The sequence below is a fragment of the Ascaphus truei genome, chromosome 4 (genome assembly GCF_040206685.1).
Source record: "Ascaphus truei isolate aAscTru1 chromosome 4, aAscTru1.hap1, whole genome shotgun sequence".
Lineage (NCBI taxonomy): Eukaryota > Metazoa > Chordata > Amphibia > Anura > Ascaphidae > Ascaphus > Ascaphus truei.
The window spans coordinates 246,628,349-246,653,054 of record NC_134486.1 but is presented as its reverse complement, the minus strand read 5'-3'; the positions used below and the strand labels follow the sequence as shown (position 1 = coordinate 246,653,054).

Here is a 24,706-nt window from a genome sequence, read left to right as displayed (position 1 = left end):
GCGTAGATATAGGCCACCTTAGAACGACCAGTGGGAAACAGGGAGGGGGACATCTCGAATTGCACCTCGCATTGGTTGATGAAACAGCGGCAGGTGAGAGGATCCCCATCATAGCAATTAGGTGATGGAATATGGGGTCCAGAGCTGGCATAGGTCATGGCAACCGGGGGTGCTGGAGCCATAGGAGTCTCCTGAAGGGAGAGTTTAGCCAATTGCTGGGAGACTGTGGACAGCTGATTGCTCACAAATTGTAAGGCCTCAAGTGAAACACCTGTACCCACCTCAGGGGGGTCTGCATTTGTTGGGCTCTGCATAATGCCGCGCCAATATGCCTGCAGACCTGGCAAGACCCCAGTACTGAGGTGGGAAGGGTATTACCACACACCCACAGCAGTGGGAGTGAGCCCGGAGTGTGGTATGGCGTTGCTGGGCCTGTTGAAAGATAGTTAGTGATACTTGCAACGCCTTGGTGGTATAAAGTAAGAATAGTGGTGTCCGTGCACCATAGTCCAGGGATTCAGAAGTCAGAATAGTCGAGTTCGTAAGCCAACTCCAGGGGTTATAGAGGTCAGCAAGGTAGAGTTCATAAGTATGGTTCAAGGGCAACAGAGAGCAGGGTAGTCCAGGATGAGCAGAGGTCAAACCAGGAAAATCCAGAGATAAAAAGGAGCAGGAACAGGCTGGAACACAGAGAGAGCAAAGCATAGGACTGCACACACAGGGATAACAGAAGCTATGCAGAGCAATGATAGAACGAACAGACATGGGTTATAAAGGAGGGAACACCAATAGGAGAGAGAGGAGGAGTAGATGGTGAAGTGGGAAACAGCAGGGATAGGTGAGGAGGCGACAGGAGAACCAGTAAGGGAGATCGCCTGCAGGGCATGGGAGGAGGAGTCAGGAGACTGGAAACCCCTAGAAGAGGAGCGTGTGCGTGCGCCCTCTGTAATCTGAGAGTTCGCGTGCACAGGCTGCGTCACGAGGCGTGCGGAGCGCTGCGGGGGCACCTGCAGAGGGGATTGGAGGAATGGAAGGAACGGCCGCCGGAGGTAAGGTCATGGGAGCAGATACCGAGGGGGCCTGAGAGTGGGGATCACCGCAGCAGGGGCTCGGGGACCGCGCGGGTGTGCGAGTCTTGCGCGGCGCTCGCCGTGGTAATGGAACAGCGTCAGAGGCTGCCGGAGAGGAACAGGTGTGGGTAAAAGAAGGGAAGCTGGCATAGGAAGGGACAGAGAGGATAGGTGAGCGTGTGACATCAGGGGCACCTGAAGGGGAAGGAATCCCCTGAACCGTCACACCGTCCCATAATAGGAGGGTATCATCTATGTATCTGATCCATAGTAGGATATGGTCAGTATACATAAATAGTTCCTCGTTAAACACATGGACAAGTAGGTCTCCGATACCCGCTCCGCTTCTTTCTTTGCGGTTTGGAGTGTAGTCTGTGTGCCCCAGGGCAATCAAGTGGGATCAATACAGGATTTTACCCAAAGGTAATAAAGGTATTTTATGATGTATCTCAGCAGTAGCGCATGCGCTTTTTTGCGCATGCGCAAGAGTGGTGTGTTTCCAATGTTTCTATGGCAACGCTAGGGTATAAATAACGTCCGCTCCCCCTCTATTGCAAAATTGTCTCTGACGAAGCTCTGTAATAGGAGGGAAACGTGCGTTGGGCGCGTGATTACGTCATCAGCCCCCGTTATGGGGCAGTTTTAACACAGTGTTTGTCAGTCAACTCTCTAGCTTAGCCATATATAAAAATATTGTAGCAGTGAGGGAATGGCTCTTCATGTATATTGTTACTAAATACCTGGATTCACCATCTATTTAAGGTTAATTAGTGTTCTACCCCTGCTGCTAACTTTATTTATCACTTCATTGGGCTAGCTAGTAAAGTGGTGGGCTTTTCTGCTCACCTTGGCTGTTTGCACCTTTTCTAGCCTCTAAGACTTCAGTTTCAATTGTATACTGGAGTATGTATACATGAGAGGTGTTCTTGGTGCAGGTGCTATGTTATTTAATTTATTTTTACTCTTTATTACACAATTTCCTCGGTTATATATGCTTTAAGTATATAGTATTAAAGGTTATATTTTAATTCACTGGTAGTGTGCATTTAAGTGAATTTTTCTTGGGAGTACAATCACTTTGTACTCCTCATCTTTTCTCTGACTTACTGTAATAGTTTCAACAGCGGTAAATGGCAGAGCAGCGGCTGGCTCTGGTAGCAGTGGAATAGAAAAAACAGTCTCCAGGGCACTCCTAAGCCAAACAGGATCCCAACTGAATGAATAATAAACGCTGGTCTCAAAAAATTGAATGAAGTGAAAAAAGAATTTATTGCAACATAGGTGAACAATAAAAATACCTCCTACGCGTTTCAACGAACTAGTGGTATTTGTGTTTTTTCTATTCAATTTGGCTTTGGCCTCTGGAGGCACCCTTACAGCGAGGAGGGAGGTGCCTATACCACAGGTGTGCAGACGTGCAGCACAGGCTGGGCTGATCAGCCCAGCCCGTTACTGAAAGGAGAGATTTCATATCTGCAAGTGAGAGCCGTTCCAGCACGCAGCACAGCTCTATGTGGCATATGTGAGTACTAGCAGATGGTGTGTTTTTCTTCTGCAGCTCTAGCCACATAGATTATCTCTGCTTCTGTCAAGCCAGCTGCACTTTGCCCATCATTTAGTCCTAAGGAGGACATCAGAGGGTGTTTTAAGTGGGGATTAGAGGACTTTAATTGTATATCTTACCCATGCCACCTCCTTGGTTTGGACTCTGTGGATATTCAGTGCTTACTCCCTCCATTTGAGCCCAATTGTGGGACCCAACGTTTTATATATATTCTTTTCCTATACCCTGGAGCGCATGGCAGGTTTTCTTTTTCATTCTGGTAGCAGTGGACCTGGCTTTTCCCTACGACTGACAGTTTCATTAACATCAACAGTGGTCGACAAATCACCAAAAAATCTACTCACCGAACAAAAAAATCAACTCACCACCTAGTACCACACGTGTGATGTTTGGGCCAATAGGAGCTCGCCACGATGTTAAATCCACTCGCCCGGGGCGTGCAAATGTATAGGTTTGTGGAACACTGAACATCAATATATATAAAATTCTAAGGATGTCTGCACATCCCTCTGTGATAGGCTGAGTGGCCTGTCACTGACCCAGGGACAGCCAGTGAGGCTGAACATCCCTCCCCCTCTGTGATAGGCTGAGCGGCCTCTCACTGACTCAGGGACAGTCAGTGAGGCTGCATATCCCTCCACCTCTGTGATACAATGATCGGCCTATTACTCACTCAGGCACAGTCAATAAGACTGCACATTCTTCCCTCTTTTTGATAGGCTGATAGGCTTGTCACTCACACAGGAACAGCTAGTGAGGAAGCACATCGCTCCCCCTCTGTGATAGATAGATTGATTAGTTTGTCACTCATCCAGGGATAGCCAATTAAATTGCACATCCCTCTTTGTTTATAATAGACTGAGCAGTATGTCACTCACCCAGGGACAGCCAGTGAGGAGGCACATATCTCCCTCTCTGTGAATGGAATGGAGGGAAGTGTTCACATGGGGCAAGAGGGAGTGCAAAGAGAGGGGAGGAGAGACAGCAAGGAGAGAAGGAAACAGATGAGGTGAGTAAGAGAGGAAGGAGTGTAGTGTGCACAGATAGGAGCAGACACATTAATGCAGGGAGTGCAAATAGAGGGGAGAAGTGAGTGCAAAGAGGTATGGGCATGATGGAGGAGGGAGGGGAGGAGAGACAGCAAGGAGGGGAGAGGAGATGGAGAGAGAGAGACAACAAGGAGAGGAGGAGAGAGAGAGAGAAACACAAAGAGAGAAAGATACACACAGAGAGAGAGACAAACACAGAGAGAGAGACAAACACAGAGAAAGAATCAATCTATTTCCGGTGCTACTTTTGCACTTTGCACAGTGTACTTGATTTGCCTGGTTGCGTGCAGCTGCTGTTGTTGCTGTGGTAGTATCAATGTGTCAACTCTAGTAATGGAATGGCTCACTTGCACACTAAGGGCCTCATGCAGTAAGCGGCGCAAAGTCACTTTTTGCCCTTTTTGCGCCAAAAATGCATACCCCGATTCAGTAAGGTCTGAAAACTTGGCGAAAAGAAAAAAAACGGCAAGTTTGTTGGCGGTTTTTTTTCCCACCATCGGCGCGGTGAAAAGGCACTTTGCACCGCAACTAGCCATGTTTTGAAACCCGCTCAATTCTAGTAGTGGCGAGTAGCTTTGCGCCGCTATTCGCCACTCTAGAATTGAGATTTTCACGCCAATCCGTCTCACCCCAAAAAGTTGGCAAGTTGCTGGGGAGAGGCTGCGGATGAGCGGCGGTACGGCACGTAGAAAAAATCAGTCCTTTTTCCTGCCTGGAATTGATGCCGGAGGTCTCCGGAGCTGATAACATTAATACCAGCACCGGAGCCCCCCGGCATGCATCCGAGGCAGGAAAAATGCATTTAAAGGCCACTTCATTACCTTAGCGGCCAACTGCTAAGGCAATGAAGGGGTTAACCAGCCGTGCCAGCTTTATTGTGGGTAGTGGGGGTGGGTGAAGGGGGTATTTGGCCCTTGGTGGTTGTTTAGGGCTTGCGGGGGGGTTGCGGGTGCATATAACTCCTTCATGACCTTATCGATTAATACCGCTACGGTCATGAATGGGGTTAAGCCCTCCCGCTACCCACCCGCAAGCCCTAAACAACCACCGTTGGCCACTTTGGCCACCCCCACTACCCACAATAAAAAAAAATACACACAACGGCCCCACACTAAATAAATAAATAAATAAATATATATATATATATTACACCAACAACCCCTATACCCCCTTAACATACACATATATGCACATCAATGATACTATAGGCCGGCGGGGGCCCCCGGGTATTACCCGCGGGCCTGCAGTACCAATTCTGTGCCCCCCCAAATTAATGTCAAAACACATACATACTTATAAAGAAATAAACCCCCCCACCCCTAACACATACAGTATAGTAATGGGCAGAATTACTATTATCCACAAATGGATAATAGTGCATTTGCCCATTTAAAATACATAAAGAACAATAAATACATTAAATACATATTGCACTCACCCTTGTCCGGCTGCCACGATGAAGGCCATCCTCAGCTTCATCACCGTCCATGCCCCCTCCGATGCTGCAAAACATTAACAAGACTAAAAACAGCCAATGTAATGTCCTCTAACCCCTTAATCACCATAGCGGTTATTATCCGCTACAGTCATTAAGGGGTTAACCCACCCTCACCCACCACTCGGGAGGCCTACACACCCTTCCCCACTACCCCCCCACCCCGTGAGGCCTAACCACCCTCACTCACCCAATACCCAGCCGGGAGGCCTACCCAAATACCTTTGGGGCCAATACCCCTTTCCCCCACCCACAGTACCCACAATAAAAACAATAAACAGCCCAACAATAAACATCATTATATATATTAAATACATAACCCAACCCCTGTGCCCCCCCCCCCATAAATACATGATTTATTATTTTACATACAGGGTTAATACCCCAGGCCCACAGGAATCCCCGGTGGGCCTGACGGGTCACCTCACAGACCTACAGTAGCCCAGCATGTTTCAAACAGGTGTCTGAGGGGTCTCGGGTGGTTCCCATGGGGGTCTGGGGGCCCACGGGTGGTCCCTACGGGTCCGCGGTGCCCCCAAAGATGTGGGGCCACCGGTTCTTCCCCGCAGGTGTCTCCCGTGGACTCGGCAGCCGTTTACCCGTGAGAAGCCCACAGATGGTCTCCATAGGTTCCCCGCAGACCTGAGGAAACAACCCTGTATGTAAAAAAAATAAACATGTCCTATACATTAAATACATCAATCGCCCCCCCCCCCCCAACACATAGAGTACAATAATGTGCAAAATAACTATTATTCATATAGGGATAATGGATTATTTGCCCATTATTAAACACATTAAGTAGCATAATAAAATAAATAAAGTTCTACTGACCTCATCAATACGAAGCCCCCTCGCCAGCAAAATCTGTGTCCTCCGTTGCCAACAAAATACATAGCTAATACATTGCAATTACATTCTGATATCAATTAACCCCTTAATCACCTTATCGGATAATAACCACAAAGATAATTAAGGGGTTAAGCCACACTGGCCCGATACCCACCCTTCACCCATTGATTTGTACAGTGGCTTCATCATGCAACTATAAATATACACATATATATATATATATATATATATGATGAACCAATATACAAGAAATGTTTAAGGGTTACAAGAACATGCACAAATAAAAATACCACTTCTCCATATCAGCCACAGTCTAACAAAATCCTTTTTCCTAATTGCACAGAATGAGAGAAACTTAGGGCATCATGCAGTAAGCGGCGGAAAGGCACTTCTCGCCACTTTCCCGCCAAAAAAGCCTATCCGTATTCAGTAAGGGGCGAGAACGTGGCGAGATTAAAAAAAAACGCCAGTTTGGCTGGCGTTTTTTTTTTTTCCGCCGGTGGTGAGGCGAGAAGGCACGTTCCGCCTAAAAATGAAACATTTTCCGCCACGCTGTATTCTAGTAGTGGTGAGTAGCTAAGCGGAGCTATTCGCCACTCTAGATTGGCGGTTTGCTGGCGCATCAGCCACGCAAGAAAAAGACGGCAAGTTGCTGCTGGGAGGCAGCGGATGAGCGGCGGATCGGCACTTAGAAAAATTTCTGCCCTTTTTCCTGGCTGGGATAGATGCCGGGGGTCTCCGGAGCTGACACCATTAATACCAGCACCGGACCCCCCCGGCATGCATCCGAGGCAGGACAAATGCATTTAAAGCCCACTTCATTACCTTAGCGGTTAACCACTAAGGTAATGAAGGGGTTAAAGAGCCGTGCCAGGTTTATTGTGGGTAGCAGGGTTGGGTGAAGGGGGTATTTGACCCTTGTTGTTTGTTTAGGGCTTGCGGGTGGGTTGCGGGTGGACTTAACCCCTTCACAACCGTCACGGTTAATACTGCTACGGTCATGAAGGGGTTAAGGCCTCCTGCTACCCACCCGCAAGCCCTAAACAACCACCGTTGGGGCTAATACCCCCTTCACCCACCCCCGCTACCCACAATAAAAAAAAAACACACAACAGCCCCACACTAACTAAATAAATATATATATATATAAATATATATTATGACCCCAACAACACCTATACCCCCCTAACATACAATACAGTAAGGGGCACAATGACTATTATCCGCAAATGGATAATAGTGCATGTGTCCAAAATTAAAATACATACAGAACAATAAAGACATTAAATACATGTAGCACTCACCCATGTGCGGCTGCCACAATGAAGGCCATCCTTATCTTCAGCCTGCCCATGCCCCATCCGCTTCTGCAAAACAGACACAAGAATAAAAACATCCAATGTAATGTCCCCTAACCCCTTAATAACCATAGCGGTTATTAACCGCTACAGTCATTAAGGGGTTAACCAACCATAACCCACATACCCTCCCCCACTAACCCTCCCACCCCCTGAGGCCTAACCACCCTCACCCACTACCCACAAGGGAGTCCTACCACATAACCTCGGGGCCAATACCCCGTCCCCCCAGCACATACAGTACAATAATGTGCCAAATAACTATTATCCACATAGGGATAATACATTATTTGGCCATTATTAAACACATTAAATACCGTAGTAAAATAAAGAAAATTCTAATAACTTCATCAATAAGAAGGCCCTGTCGCCAGCATCATCATTCTGTTCCGTTGCCAAAATTATAAATAGCCAATACATTTCAATGACAATCACATATCAATGTACCCCTTAATCACCTTATCGGGTACTGACCTCAAAGGTAATTAAGGTGTGAAGCCATCCTGCAATGGCAACACCACTTATCCATAACATCCTCAATTAATTAAAAAGCAATTTCCTAAACAAATCTCATTTAATCATTCAATCTAAAGCCTCAAATGCCACTTAAAACATTGCATTTACATTGTATACATGTAGCATAAAATGTAAGCTACATGTACACGCTGCAAATCAATGTGAACAATACAATAATCCATATAAAATAGCATTACATCACAAGAAGTATACTATGTAATCCAATAAAGTCACCATCAATGAATTAACATACAGTACATGAATTACATCCCTAAACAATTAAAATAGCATCCATACCAATTACACAATTAACTATAGCAACCGTTACAGAGAACAATTTAGCATCATACAAAAAAGGACACCAAAAATTACATTATACTAAAGCAAGCCTCACCATTAATTACAGTACAGAATAGAAGCCCAAAAATTACATCTCTCTAATAATAAAATACATTTAACACACATCTATGCATAGCAGCATAGCCACAATCATTTACAATACAGTAAATCAAGCTTTAACAACACTATCATTTCTTACCCTGTATGTATATATCTCTCTAGACATACATACATACATACATACAGTGGCAAGCAATGATGTGCATAAAAAAAAATAAACACATGAAAAAGCAAAAAAAAGACATTTACATTAAATAGATTTCTTTTGTTAACTTACCATTACTTGACCCACTCACCGACACCCGTTGATCAGCTTATTCACGAACCAATCCACGAACAGGAACCCATAAAATAATAAACATTAAAATAATAAAACACGACAATCCAGGGGTCTTCTAGTTGTAATCCATCTTCATCTGTATTCTTCTACCTTCTTCCGGGGTCTTCTTCCCGTCTGCTGCCACGCCCGGCGTCTTGCTTCAAAATGAGACGACATAGGCCTTTAAAAGCCTATGTCATCTCATTTTGAAGCAAGACGCAGAGGAGGAAGGACCTCCGGAGAAGAAAGAAGACCAGGGTGTGGCACCAGACCGGGAGAAGACCCCGGAAGAAGATAGAAGAATACAGATGAAGATGGATTACAACTAGAAGACCCCTGTATTGTCGTGGTTTATTATTTTAATGTTTATTATTTTATGGTTTATTATTTTATGGGTTCCTGTTCGTGGATTGATACGTGAGTAAGCTGATCAACGGGAGTCGGTGAGTGGGTCAAGTAATGGTAAGTTAACAAAAGAAATATATTTAATGTAAATGTCTTTTTTTTTGCTTTTTCATGTGTTTATTTTTTTTTATGCACATCATTGCTTGCCACTGTATGTATGTATGTATGTATGTCTAGAGAGATATATACATACAGGGTAAGAAATGATAGTGTTGTTAAAGCTTGATTTACTGTATTGTAAATGATTGTGGCTATGCTGCTATGCATAGATGTGTGTTAAATGTATTTTATAATTAGAGAGATGTAATTTTTGGGCTTCTATTCTGTACTGTAGGTAATGGTGAGGCTTGCTTTAGTATAATGTAATTTTTGGTGTCCTTTTTGTATGATGCTAACTTGTTCTCTGTAACGGTTGCTATAGTTAATTGTGTAATTGGTATGGATGGTATTTTAATTGTTTAGGGATGTAATTCATGTATGTTAATTCATTGATGGTGACTTTATAGGATTACATAGTATACTTCTTGTGATGTAATGCTATTTTATTTGGATTATTGTATTGTTCACATTGATTTGCAGCGTGTACATGTAGCTTACATTTTATGCTACATGTATACAATGTAAATGCAATGTTTTAAGTGGCATTTGAGGCTTTAGATTGAATGATTAAATGAGATTTGTTTAGGAAATTGCTTTTTAATTCATTGAGGATGTTATGGATAAGTGGTATTGCCATTGCAGGTTAGTACCTTTGAGGTTAGTACCCGATAAGGTGATTAAGGGGTACATTGATATGTGATTGTCATTGAAATGTATTGGCTATTTATAATTTTGGCAACGGAACAGAATGATAATGCTGGCGACGGGGCCTTCTTATTGAAGAGGTTAGTAGAATTTTCTTTATTTTACTATGGTATTTAATGTGTTTAATAATGGCCAAATAATGTATTATCCCTATGTGGATAATAGTTATTTGGCACATTATTGTACTGTATGTGCTGGGGGGAGGGGGTATTGGCCCCAAGGGTATGTGGTAGGACTCCCTTGTGGGTAGTGGGTGAGGGTGGTTAGGCCTCAGGGTGTGGGGGGGTTAGTGGGGAGGGTATGTGGGTGATGGTGGATTAACCCCTTAATGACTGCAGCGGTTAATAACCGCTATGGTGATTAAGGGGTTCGGGGACATTACATTGGATGTTTTTATTCTTGTGTCTGTTTTGCAGAAGCAGATGGGGCATGGGCAGGATGAAGATGAGGATGGCCTTCATCGTGACAGTGGGACATGGGTGAGAGCTATATGTATTTAATGTTTTTATTGTTCTGTATGTATGTTAAATGGACAACTGCACTATTATCAATTGTGGATAATAGTAATGTTGCCCCTTACTGTATTTTATGTTTTGTATTGCAATGTTTATTGGGGGCAATTGTCCCCAATAAACATGCTATTATGCGTTAACCCCTTCATTGCCTTAGCGGTTATCTGCTATGGTAATGAAGCAACATTAATGTATTTTAATAATATTGTGCGGGAGCAGGGGGCCCCCTGAGCTGAACCGCATTTATTTGTGGCTCACAGACTCCCTGCTTCCCGAGTTACAGGCCCCGGTTTGGGGCATCGGTTACAGTGTGGACGCCATGTTTATTGCGGGCACGTAGCGTATGAAACGCTATAAACATGGCGGCGACACTGCCCACACGATCACACATACCGGGGCCTGTATCTTGGGAAGCTTGGGGGACCCCCTGCTCACAGTACAGTGTTATTAAAAATACATTCATGTTGCTTCGTTACCGTAGCACATAGCCGCAAAGGTAAGGAACGAGTCTTTATTGATATATGTGTTTTATTCATAGTGTAGATGTGCAGAGGGTCTCCGGAGCTGAACTCTTTGGTTTTAGGTCCGGGGACCCCCTGCTTCCCGAGATATAGGCCCCTTTATGGGGTGCCGGTATCCCTCTGCTTTGTTTACATTCCGTGGTCACGTGATCGGGACATTGAAATGCAGAGGGATACCGGCACCTCATAAAGGGGCCTGTATGTCGGGAAGCAGGGGGTCCCCGGAACTGAAACCAATGCGGTTCAGCTCCGGAGACCCCCTGCACATGTACACTATGAATAAAAGTTGTTTTAAAAATAATTTTTTTTGTGCTGAGGTTTGCGCCGAGAGAGAGGCGAATCTCTCTCTCTGCTGCAAACACATCTCGGCACGGGACGGCTTCTCGGCAGTTTCTCGCCAGGCAGCCGTCTCGCCACCGGTTACTAGCCATTTCATCAAATGGTGGTGGCGCATTCATTCGCCAGGGATTTGCCCCTTACAGCATACAGCCAGTTTAACACGCCAAAAACATGGCTAATTGCTATACTGGCTGATGCATTTTTTCGCTGCTTACTGCATGATGCCCTAAATGTGTATAAGTTAAACCCTCCTTGAAACGAATTGACACAGTGTTGTTGTTAATATTATATAATTAATATTAATAATAAATAATATACTGCTACATTATATAATAGACACAAAAATAGTACGGAAGTAAAGCCAATGAGGCCACACCAGGGACCACACACAGACAAGAGTTACTCCAGACAGTCACAGCTTAATGGTTAAGCTACAAGTTTTATTAAGTAAATAATATATAAATGTTTGACCTATACTACTACAGCAGCAGCCCATGTAAACACACAGTCAAATCCTGCCTACAAAACAAGGATTTAAACTTGAGGCTGCACTCCTATTTATAAACTCTGTCGCCCATAATAAATATTTTGCGGATGAAGATTCTGTTTGCGGATGCAGATTCTGTTTGCGGATGCAGATTCTGTTTGCGGATGCAGATTCTGTTTGCGGATGCAGATTCTGTTTGAGGATGCAGATTCTGTTTGCGGATGCAGATTCTGTTTGCGGATGCAGATTCTGTTTGAGGATGCAGATTCTGTTTGCGGATGCAGATTCTGTTTGCGGATGCAGATTCTGTTTGAGGATGCAGATTCTGTTTGCGGATGCAGATTCTGTTTGCGGATGCAGATTCTGTTTGCGGATGCAGATTCTGTTTGAGGATGCAGATTCTGTTTACGGATGCAGATTCTGTTTGAGGATGCAGATTATGTTTGCGGATGCAGATTCTGTTTGAGGATGCAGATTCTGTTTGCGGATGCAGATTTTGTTTGCGGATGCAGATTATGTTTGCGGATGCAAATTATGTTTGCGGATGCAGATTCTGTTTGTGGATGCAGATTCTGTTTGCGGATGCAGATTCTGTTTGAAGATTCGATCAGTGATAGGGAAAAAAAACAAAATCTACCTTTTTGAGACTGATCCGCGGAATTCTGCGTCTGAAAGTAACTGGCCAAATCAAAGCAGATTCAAATTTCAGCGATAATTTTGTCAATCTCTCGGTTTGAGACAATAATCAACACAGATCTGGTTCACCCACTGTTTACTGTTGGACTTGCTTCCCCAGATATTTAGCATACTGTAAACTACTACTCAATGCATAAAACACTACCTCTGCTGCACTCTCTATACTGCTGTTAGGCTTATCCCCACATATCCGTAACCCAAAGGGAGGAGAATTATTCTAGACCTCCCCCTGCCGACAGTGTCTGAAGCCTACAGTCATCCTTGGACACTAAAAGAATAAAAAAAAAACAACTGGCAACTACATACAAAGCCCACATCTAGCAGTATAGAACACATATGTCTTGTATATAATGTATACCCTGTTCACTTATGTAACTGTATTTGTAACCATGTATTATTTGTCATCTTATCTCTATGCCCAGGACATACTTGAAAACGAGAAGTAACTCTCAATGTATTACTTCCTGGTAAAACATTTTATAAATAAATAAATATAAAACAATAACATAGTTAACATTTTTAAAAACTCTCAGTATCAATTAAGCATGACTATTTTGCTGAGCAGCAAGATAAGCTCCATCTATTCCTTTGCCAGTCCTGAGTAACTGTTGACACTCTCCATGGTCAAAGACTATATACTGTTTATTTATATATACCGTGTTCAGGAAAAATGGGACCCTTTAGATTTTCATCATATTTTGTATATTTCTCTTCTCAATCTCCATTAAAATGTTCCCAATTATAGTTCTGTTATGTAGATTAACTTGATTAAATTGATATCACTGTATTATGTCAAGAAGTACCAGATACACTGTGGTAGGTTCGTGTTCATTAAATGCGAAATTGGAGTTTTCCTTTGTAGTTCGTAAATGTGTTAAACTGTTGTAATCTAATCTGAAACACTAAAATTACTATAAAGTTTGAGTTCAAAATATGGTTCAAAGTGTTTGTTCAAAATGTCGTCCTTCTGCTGAAATGCACACACAAAGAAGAGAACCCTGCTCTTTGATTGCATAATCGATAATGGGTTAATCTAGTTACTCCAACTCCTGAACGATATATTGGTCTATGAATTAGTTTTTTCAGTCATCATAGCGACCATCCTTTTCACGACATTTTATGTAAGATTTGGACAATAATTCTTGCTCTGTCTCATGCATTTTTTTTTTCACTTTATCTTCTTCACTGAACAACATTTTGTAACTATGCACTTGATGAGATCATTATGCCGTCACCAATTTAAAAAAATTCTTAAATATAATAATCTACTGTGACAGACCTATAATTGCTAAATTTTCCGTGACAATTTTGTGATTTTTCTACGAGAAACAGTATTTAGAAAAAATAAAATTAGTCCAATTTTTTGGAATACTGTGTGAGCATGTGTGTGTGTGTGTGTGTGTGTGTGTGTGTGTGTGTGTGTGTGTGTGTGTGTGTGTGTGTGTGTGTGTGTGTGTGTGTGTGTGTGTGTGTGTGTGTGTGTGTGTGTGTGTGTGTGTGTGTGTGTATATATAAATATTTCCTCTGAACAAAAACCTTAATAATTTTTTTTTTCTTCAGAGCCAGAAGTCAAAAAGTCTAAACCAACCAAAACAGGTAAAATGATTATAGTTGTAAAAGCTTTTGACACTTAATAGAGCTGTCTTAATCCATCTGAAATATAGCTACTTCCGCAAAAGTTAATTACCTTAAGACACCTTCAGGAAAATTATGATTTCATGGGACAGGGCTTCTCATAAAGTGCAACACCAAATAACATGTGCTAAGATTAAATCCTAGCAGTGATAAAACCTACATGCAAATTATTTTCTGAACCAGGTAAGAAAACAAATGTGATATATTGAGGGATATATTGAGTGAAATATATACCTATTTAAAGGTAGGCTACATCCCAAAATTATGAATGCTGCTCTCGTTTTTATGTACTGTATATATGTGTGTGTGTGTGTGTTTATCAAGTGTTTTATAGTCAGTAAGCAAGATTCATTGTTATCAGTTAAGGTATGCATATGTTCAATCAAAATCTAAACATAAACAGAGCTGTAATTCACCAGCATATTCACTAATGTAAAATGCTCAATCACATGGAGTAACAAACCATGGTAAAAATGATGTGTACAGGACATACTCAGAGTTTTTTTTATTTAAGTGTCCCAGCTCAAAAATTGGGACAATAATAGTGAGAGTTTTATTTGGTAAATCTGTTGCTGGTTTGTTGTTGCACAAGTGTTGCCCAATATTGCTGTAGTAGAACTATGAGGAATAACCTACATGTGTGCGGCAGACTTTTCTCATCCTTTAGCTCAGGGGTCTGCAATGTCTCATGGAAGAAGGGCCATTTTATAAAAAATGTATTCTCCAAAATATTCCAAGAGCCACAACACATTCATGAATATTACACCCCCACAAACACATACATATACTGTACACACACTAATAGGTTAATTAACAAAATATGTGGAGGAATAAAATGCATCTCACAATAATAAGTCCCTTTATGTTCGTTTTTTTCATTGTTTTTGTGCAAAACAGTGTCATTGACAAATACACAATATGTACATACTGTACATACACTACCCTCCCCAAAAAACACATACACAACCTCCCAAATACACACACACATAACCCCTCCTCCCAAAATACACCCTTTGTAATCTCCACATCTCATCCCCCCCCCCCCCCAATTAATCCGCACACCGCACAGCGAATTGTGTGTTCCTTAGGCATGGGAGAACGAGATATGGGGAGTAACAGAGAGGGGAGGAAGGAAAGGAAAAGGAAGGGGAAGGAGAGGGAGATAGGGGAAGGAGAGCGATAGAGGGGAGGAAGGAGAGAGAGAGGAGGGGGCTAAGAGAGAAAGGGGGGGGCAGAGAGAGAGAGGGGGGACGGAGAGAGAGAGGTGCAAGGAGAAAGAGAGAGGGGAAGGGGGGAGAGAGAGAGGATAGAGAGAGAGGGGACAGAGAGAGAGGGGGGACAGACAGACAGAGAGGACAGAGAGAGAGGGAGAGAGAGAGAGGGGACAGACAGACAGAGAGAGAGAGGACAGACAGACAGAGAGAGAGAGGACAGACAGATAGAGAGAGAGAGGACAGACAGAGAGAGAGAGAGGACAGACAGAGAGAGAGAGAGAGGACAGACAGAGAGAGAGGGGAAGGACAGGCAGAGAGAGAGAGGACAGACAGAGAGAGAGAGAGGACAGAGAGAGAGAGAGAGAGAGAGAGAGAGAGAGAGAGAGAGAGAGAGAGAGAGAGAGAGAGAGAGAGAGAGAGAGAGAGAGAGAGAGAGAGAGAGAGAGAGAGAGAGAGAGAGGAAGGACAGACAGAGAGAGAGGGGAAGGACAGACAGAGAGAGAAGGGAAGGACAGACAGAGAGAGGACAGACAGAGAGAGAGAGAGAGAGGACAGACAGAGAGAGAGGGGAAGGACAGAGAGAGAGAGAGGGGAAGGAGAGAGAGAGAGAGAGAGAGAGAGAGAGAGAGAGAGAGAGAGAGAGAGAGAGAGAGAAGTAGAGAGAGAGGGAAGTAGAGAGACAGAGAAGTAGAGAGACAGAGAAGTAGAGAGACAGAGAAGTAGAGAGACAGAGAGGGGGAAGTAGAGAGGCAGAGAGGGGGAAGTAGAGAGGCAGAGAGGGGGAAGTAGAGAGACAGAGCGGGGGAAGTAGAGAGAGAGATTGAGGGGGAAGGAGAGAGGGGGTGGGAAGGAGAGAGAGAGGGGGGTGGAGAAAGAAGAGGGAAGGAGAGAGAGGGGAAGGGAGAGAGTGGGAAGGAGAGAGAGAGGGGGGAAGTAGAGAGACAGAGGGGGAGGAGGGAGGGGGGAGAAGAAGGGGGGAAGGAGAGAGAGGGGAAGGGAGAGAGGGGGAAGGAGAGAGAGAGGGGGGAAGTAGAGAGACAGAGGGGGAGGAGGGAGGGGGGAGAAGAAGGGGGGAAGGAGAGAGAGGGGGAAGGAGAGAGAGAAGGGGGAAGGATAGAGAGAGAGAGGAGGGAGGGAGAGAGAATAGTAGGGGAGGAGGAGGATGATAGAAGGGGAGGAGGAGAATAGAAGGGGAGGAGGAGGATAGAAGGGGAGGAGGATAGAGGGGGGGTGAGAGAGAGGGAGAGGGAGAGAGGGACAGTGGGCAAAGGAGAGGGAGAGAGGGGGGAGGATGGAGAGAGAGGGGTGGGAAGGAAAGAGAAAGAGGGGGTGGGAAGGAGAGAGAGGGGGGAAGGAGAGAGAGAAAGGGAGGGGAAGGAGAGAGAGGGTGGGATGAGAGGGGGAAGGAGAGAGAGAGAGGGGGGAAGGAGAGAGAGAGAGGGGGAAGGAGAGAGAGAGAGGGGGGAAGAAGAGGGAGGAAGGAGAGTGCGAAGGGGGGAAGAGAGAGGAGTGAAAGAGAGAGGTGCCTTTCAGGGGAACACTTTGAAACCATTTTCCTTTAGTGGTGTATTAGGGAGGGTTTCCTTCAGTACCCACATTCAAGTTTCTATGTTTGTATATTTAATTCCTACCAATCTAACATGTCTAGGTAACACAACTTTTGCATAATTTTTGTAGCTGTAAATTACACCCCTCTGAATGTAAAAATGTAATGTAAAAAATAACGTAAACTGTTTAGTGTAGTGTTACACATTTTTTTTTTTCCATTTAAACGGAAAACTTTTGAAATTCCACTTACGGTAGACGTTCTCAAGCCAATTGAAGGAATGTCATAAACACAGATTAGCATTGGAAGAGGGAAAGATTGGTACCGTGCAGTGAAAACCCCAAAATAGTTTTCACCAAAGACGTTATGCAAAAATATATTTCCACTTTGCAAAGTTAATTTCTTTCTGACATTGTCAATTGCTTCATTGTAAATTTTTATTGCAGGTATCCCTTCTTAATGTCACTGTCTCTACACAATGCAGAGAGATGGCATGCATTTTCAGTAGTCTCCAGGAATTCAGGAATTATTGTCAAATATGTTATAATTGTCTTGATTGTAATAACTTTGCAAACTAAAGAAAATGACATTCGAACTCCATAAAGCTATATGCTGAAATGATACATAACAAATGATGTACTCTGTCATGAAACATCAAACAGTTTAAGCAGTTATCAAGAATGTTAGCAGTGCATGGCTGATAATGGCTTACTTTATTTAACTTCTGTGTAATGCAGCTCGTATCCATGGCTTATCATGAATGTAATTGTTAATGCAAGTCATTTACATACTGTAATCATTTTTGGAGGTGGGTTGGACTACCCCATAGTTAGTTCCTGTCAGACCTATATCTATACTGTAGCTTCTATTTTTTCAAAGTGAATTCCCCCAGAACTTTGCCCTTATCCAAATCAAATGGAATGCTTATTTCTCAAAACATTTGATTACCTTCTTTATTTCTTGCGTTTCTCTCAATTCATTGGCTACTTGTAGCTTTCTTACACTTCCTCATCAAGCTTTAAAACATGAACCCATTGCTCTAATGATTTTTGTTATTCCTGATCTTGAGATACTCACAAGTCAAAAATCCTATAGGTCTTATACTCGTCCATGGTATATACATCAATATACTTATCTCATCATAAAGCTATAATACAAATAATGTACCAGAACTCTCCATGTTTTTGTAGAAGAATACCATTTAGAAATGTCAACTTTACTGATGTCAGACCATGCTTTGATGTATGGCTTGCTCCTTTTTCCTAACTGTTACAATTCTTTTAAGCTTGGTTCATCCCTTCTTAAATCATGTTAAAAACCGTTTCATGAATACACACTTTCAGTAAATTTATGTTATACTATGATTCTAGCTTCCCTTCATGGCATGACTCTTTGTTCCATAATGTTGCTTTGTTCTTGCGCATTTACTATCTGGAGCTGTAAATGTCTCGTACATCTTTATCTTCTTTCATATTTTTTCTTCAAGGCACAAAAGCTCATTTTTTCGTTCAATGTGAAAGAGAAAAGTCAGGGAGAAATGATATAGAAGTTATATTCATACACTGGGATGCATCAAATTCCATATTTGCACATTTTGCTAGTGTGAGGGGAAAAAATCCAGCAGATCTGAGATTGTGTAAACTTCCCTGGATTGGACATTGGAAAGAAAATGTGCATACAAATAACTTTTCTTTACATTGTCACCATACATATGTGGTAACCTGTATGGTCCCTTGAATTAGACACAGAGCTCTACATTACATTTTTTTTCCCTGAATGTCTTTTTGTACTGCCCCTAATATAAGGCATATTTTCACTTTTACTGCCCATAGATGTTACAATTAGTTAATAATAGGATGGGAATAATGTCCCAATATCCAGAGGGGACTTGGTAACAAGGCAGAGCTGGACCATCAGGCAGGTCTTAACCAGGGAGGGCAAACAGGCAGGGTAGGAACAAATACACCAAACATAGTACCAATGCTTAAACAAAGTCTTTTTTCAGGCAAAGCAATCTGGAGTAAGGGTGAATGGCAGTCAAACAAGCAGGAGCCAAAGCAGTCAGATTTTTAAATATAATGCAGGTCAGGTTTGGTCCTACCGTAGATTACAGTCAAAGACCATTTTGATCTGACAACTGCCTACAGTATGTAATAGTAACAGACTAGGGAGGCATTATGCTTATTGACTCGTTAGTCGAGTTCGCAAAGACTCTAGCCACATGCTGCTGGGATGGTCCAGGGAAAATATTCTGCATTTGTACACTGTTGAAACAATTTAAGATCCTGGGGCAGGTAGAGGGGGTAACACTGATCACTTTTTACTCATTTTTATCCTCCCATGTTTTAGTTTTATGACTATTTCAATTATAATTCAACATAGATTGATTATTCTTTTTTATAACTTGAATTTTATTGATGAATATATGCTTGTTATACATAAAGAGAGACGTTCAATTAAACATTGTTCAACTTAGCATATAATAAACATTAATTTACGCATAACTGACCCACACGGTTTTTCGAGCCCTACTTAACCGTGCGGGAGGTAGTCACTCTTATTGTGAGGGGTTGGGGGATAATAATAATAATAGTAATAAATTATAATAAATAATAGATAAAAAAAAGGGGGGGGGAGGGAAGGGGTGTAGGATAGGAATGGGAGATCGAAGGGAATGGATGGAGTGGTATCTGAGAGCTGTTGAGATGTCTTTACTGCTGACGATTAGTTACAATCGCTGAGGCAGGGTATATATGAGCTAACTCATGGTGTGTGTGGTATTTGTTGTGGGTACGGTCTTCACTTCTCTGTAGGAGAACGCATTTATAACTATCATAGCCAGATTGTGTCATGCTCTACCCCAGGGATGTCTATCTGTGCTAACCAAGGAGTCCAGACTTTTAGGAAATTGTCGCCAGTATCATTAACTAAACTTGTTAGCTTTTCCATCTGCAGATAAACCAAATACGATTCCGAATCTTTGGGATAATTGGGATATCGGGGCGTTTCCATAATGCTGCGATCTCACACCGCGTTGCTATTGCGAAATGTGCAATGAGTTTATTATGCGATTTTGACATGTCTTTTAAGGGTCTGTTTAAGAGAAACAGCCATGGGTCTGGGGGAATAGAGAGGTCGAAAATCCTCTGGATCCCATTCCTGATTTGTTCCCAAACTAGGGAGATCCGCGGGCATGACCACAGCATATGTAACAGGTCAGCTGTTCCTCCACATTGTTTGGGGCACAATGGGGAGGACCCTGGAGCGAACTTAGATAATTTGAGTGGGGTGAGGTACCACTTCATAAGGACTTTATATGCGTTCTCCTTCAGTGTTGTGCATATGGAACTTTTGGCAGTAGCTAAGAATATGGAGTCCCAATCTTCTTCTTCTAGGGTTTCCCCTAGGTCTAACTCCCATTGGTTTTGGAATGAGGCTGTTTGCTGTTTGGAAGTGGCAGATTCGACTACCTCTCCGTAGATCGTAGATATAAGTCCCTTAGTGTCGGATTCTACTCGGCAGAGCTTTTCGAAATTTGTCAAGGGAGGGTATAGGGCGGATTTGTTATAGAATGCTCTAATCTGAAGGTATTTATAGAATTCTGTGTGGGGAATATCTTTTTCTAGTCTGATATGGTCGAATGTTTTGATTTTTAGATTTTATCCTTCCATATCTTTGAATCTACTATATCCTTTTAATCTCCAAATGGAACTACTGTTACCAATTAGGCCAGGTGCAAAACTCGGGTTGTTCCAGATGGGGGACATTAAAGAGCATCTTGATGTGAGTGAGTTTTTGATTCTCGTTGCTTCCCAAACCGATAGAGAGTTGATCATTGACGTGAGCGGCAGGGTAGCGGGTTTGCTCGCTAATTTAGGTAACCAAATCAGGCTACTGAGCTCTAATGGGGAGCACTCAGCACTTTCTAATTCCACCCATCTCTTCAATGTAGGGTCTGAATGCCATTGTATAATATGACTTTATTGAGCCGCTTTATAATATGATAACAGGCAGGGTACCGCTAAGCCACCAGCTAAGATAGGTCTTTTCATATTTAATTTATTTACTCTCGGTTTCTTCCCGTTCCAGACAAAGTTAGATATTGCAGACTGAAGTGAGAGTATATCTTTCAGTTTGAGTGGCACTGGTAGTGTCTGGAAGAGGTATAGGATACGGGGAAGTAGATTCATTTTAACGCTATGTATCCTACCTATCCAAGAAATCTTCTTGGAAGACCATCTGATTAGGTCTTGTTTTAACGTCCAAATTAGGTTGGGATAATTTGCATTGTAGATGCTTTTTGCATCTTTGGTGATATAAATCCCTAGATATTTTATAGATTTCTTCTGCCAATTGAAATTGAAATTTAGTTTTAGTAGTTTCTCTGTATGTCTAGGGAGATTGATATTCAGAGCTTCAGATTTGGATTGGTTTATTTTAAACCCAGAGACTTTGGAGAATTTATCTAGTAGATCAAATAGATTAGGTAATGAGGTGAGGGGTTTTGAGATGATTAATAAGATACCGTCTGCATACAGGGCCGCTTTGTGGGATTAAGCATATGCGTTTAACCCTGAGATATCAGGATTATCTCGAATGCGTGCTGCCAGGGGTTCGATACAAAGGGCGAACAGGAGGGGGGATAAAGGGCACCCCTGTCTTGTGCCACTTTGAATTTGAAATGGAAGTGAGGGAAAGCCCTGCTGTATAACCCTGGCAGATGGGCTTGAATACAGCGACATAATCGCTCCACTCACCCGATCTCCGAATCCAAATGCTGCTAGCGTCTCTTTTAAATATGCCAGTCAATCCTATCAAAAGCTTTTTCAGCATCCAGACTTAATAACATGGTTTGAGCATTATTTTTATTTGCCAATTCTAGCAGATCAATAAATCGCCGGGTGTTATCCGCTGCCTGCCTTCCTTTGATGAAGCCGACCTGATCTGGATGTATTAGTCTGGGTAGGATTAGACTTAACCTGTTGGCCAACAGTTTAGCATATATTTTTATATCGGTATTGATTAAGGAAATTGGCCTATAGCTTTTACAATTCAGCGGATCCTTGCCAGGTTTGTGTATTAGAGATATAGACGCCTGCAGCATATCCCCAGGGATTGGGGCTCCTGCTAATATAGCGTTGAACATGTGGAGCAGCCGTGGGGCAAGTGAATTTGAGAACTTCTTATAGTATAGCCCCGAGAAACCATCTGGTCCTGGTGCCTTTGATTGTTTAAGTTCTTTGATGGTCTGTGACACTTCTTCTAATGTGAAGTCGGCGCCCAGAACCTCCCTGTCCTGCTCTGTCAATCTCCCCATCTTTGAGCTGGCCAAGAAATCTCTTAGAGCTCTGCTCGTGTTGTTATTATGTGCCACTTTCTTACCGTCGTATAGGGAACTATAAAATGATCCAAATTCTTCTATTATCTTTTTAGGATTGGTTGTTTGTATGCCCGATTTTAAGCGTATAGCTTGGATGTTAAACTTAGATTGCCTATCTTTTAAAGCTCGAGCTAGCATCGTATCCGGCCTGTTAGCTTTTTCGTAGAATTTCCTCTTGGACCAACTCAGGCAGTTATCTGCTCTGGAAGTCAATAGCATGTTCAGTTCAATTTTTGTATCTTTTAAATCATGTGTTGTTTGTGAATCAGGATTAGATTTGTGGTTTAAGATAAGAGAATGTAGTTTGGATTGGAGCGTTTTAATTTTGGAATCTCTCTCTCGTTTTCGCTTAGCTGTGATGTTGATCAATATGCCCCTTAAGGTTGCTTTATGAGCCTCCCAAAGTATCATATGGGATTCCACAGAGCCTGTGTTTATCTTGAAAAATTGAACTATTTCTTGATCTATTGCATCACATATATCAGGTATGTTAAGAATAGACTCATTAAGTTTCCAGTTTGCACCTGGCCGATTGGCTCGGATATTATTGCACCTTAGCTCTATTGGTGCGTGGTCAGACCATGAAATATCATGGATCTCTGTATGAGTGACTATAGGAACCAGGTGGCACGAGACAAAGAGGTAGTCAATTCTACTGTATGAGGTATGTGGGTGGGAATAAAAAGTGTAATCTCTGGTAGATGGATGGAGCTCTCTCCATATATCCACTAACTGGGTGTCCTTTAGGCCTCTGTGAATGGCAGATTGCGCTTTTTTATTATCAGAGACACCTCCTCTTGATCTATCTATATCTGAATGCATTGTTATATTGCAATCTCCTGCTACTATAACGCAGCCTTTAGCTACTAAGTTTAGTATTCTGAAAAACTTATCAAAGAAAGTTGCGTCTTGTATACAGGGGGCGTAGAGGGAGGCCAATGTGATAGGCTGTTCGTGAATCATTCCTACTAAAATGATATAGCGGCCTTCGGTATCTTTTTTAATTGTCTGGGAGACAAATGGGATTTTGTTATTAAACAAAATGGCTACCCCTCTTTTTTTGATTGAGGCTGATGAAGCGAAAAATTGGGAGAAGCCCTTGTCTAGGAATTTGGGTGGGTTGTTCTTATTGAAGTGTGTCTCCTGTAAGAACAACACGTCCGCCTGTTTTCTCTTGTAGTCCGTGAAAGCTAATTTTCTTTTGATTGGACTATTGAAGCCTTTTACGTTGTGAGATATTAAGGTTAACGCCATGTGTTATAATGGAAGAAATAACTAGTGTGAAGACCCATATACTCACCTTTGACCATCGTTCTGGTGAATCTATCCGATGTTCTTCTCATAAGTATGTCGGTTAGTCTCGACCATATGTTCCGCTTGTCCATGGGGAGGTAGGGAAGAGGACAGAGGGAGTATAGGGAGACAAAACAAGGGAAGCTACAAGAGGGATATAACGTGGGTTAAAAAGCAACACAAAAAAAAGGGAAAATGTAAAAAGAAGTGAACAAAAATCAGGAACGTGCCCCAGGAGCCCCCGAGGATTGTTCCTGTGCCCAGTAGGTAGGTCTGCTGGTTCCATAATTTGGATGGATCGGACTCCTGTGATGGAGGCAAAACTGCCTGGGACTTGTGGTCGGTCTCTCCTATTGAGGGACCAAAAAGAGAAACACATGCGCGTCGCCGGGGATAACCCCGCCGACACAGTTTCCATAAATTTATTAACTTATTAACTGCGGCAGCTTAACTTGGATGTCTTGAGTAACTGGAAAAAAGGATGGTGTGTTTAGCGCTAAAAATAAAAATAAAAGTGTATACAAATGCAATGCAAATATTAACAACAACGTGGTGAAGAGTATGATATTACAATATGGCAAGGCTGCCAGGAAAAACTAACCCAAACACAGTTAGTGATAGACAAAGAAAACAATACAGACCGGCACCTTAAAGTCCAAATGGGAGATATAAAAGTTCAATGGATGATTTGGAATATCCAATGGATGTTGATCTGGTCCAGTGGACAGCAGGTTCCTCAGCAGCAGAAATGTTAAGACATGCAGGGGAGACAAGAGGACAAGATCATAGTGTAACACAGTATGGTTATGACAAAAAACACATAGACATAGACAAACAGACACACACAACACTAAACAATAGGCTGACTATTAATAAAGATGATTTAATAAACACGATAAAATGCAGGTGACTGGTGACGAGCAGGTCTAGCATCCGGTGTGTAAAAACCGGAATCCTACTTCCTTGGATAGCTGCCGATGATGGCGACGCTTCCTTCTGCTACACGTGACGTCCTCCATTGGCGCCCGGAAGTGCGTCACAACGGGCAACCCCTGAAGAAGTGCGCATGCGCACGAAACACGTTGGGCCATTGAGAATCATTTATCAGCAGTACCGGTAGAGGAGCAGACCTTTAAAGCAGTCTCTGGAGTCGCAGTGTATAGGAGTTGGTATCGGCAGTGATACCTGGTGTGTCGTCCCGCCCGTTGTGACGCACTTCCGGGCGCCAACGGAGGACGTCACGTGTAGCAGA

General features: G+C 42.8%; 1 protein-coding gene across 50 annotated transcripts in view; it reads left to right on the top strand.

Moving 5' to 3' along the window:
* Positions 1-24,706, top strand: part of TRDN (triadin) — a 798,289-nt gene that overhangs the window by 629,666 nt on the left and 143,917 nt on the right. For all 50 annotated transcript variants that reach the window (XM_075597200.1, XM_075597198.1, XM_075597218.1 and 47 more), the window contains one exon: positions 13,947-13,982. In XM_075597200.1, the coding sequence (XP_075453315.1) occupies positions 13,947-13,982 (36 nt within the window). The remainder of the gene's footprint in view (positions 1-13,946; positions 13,983-24,706) is intronic.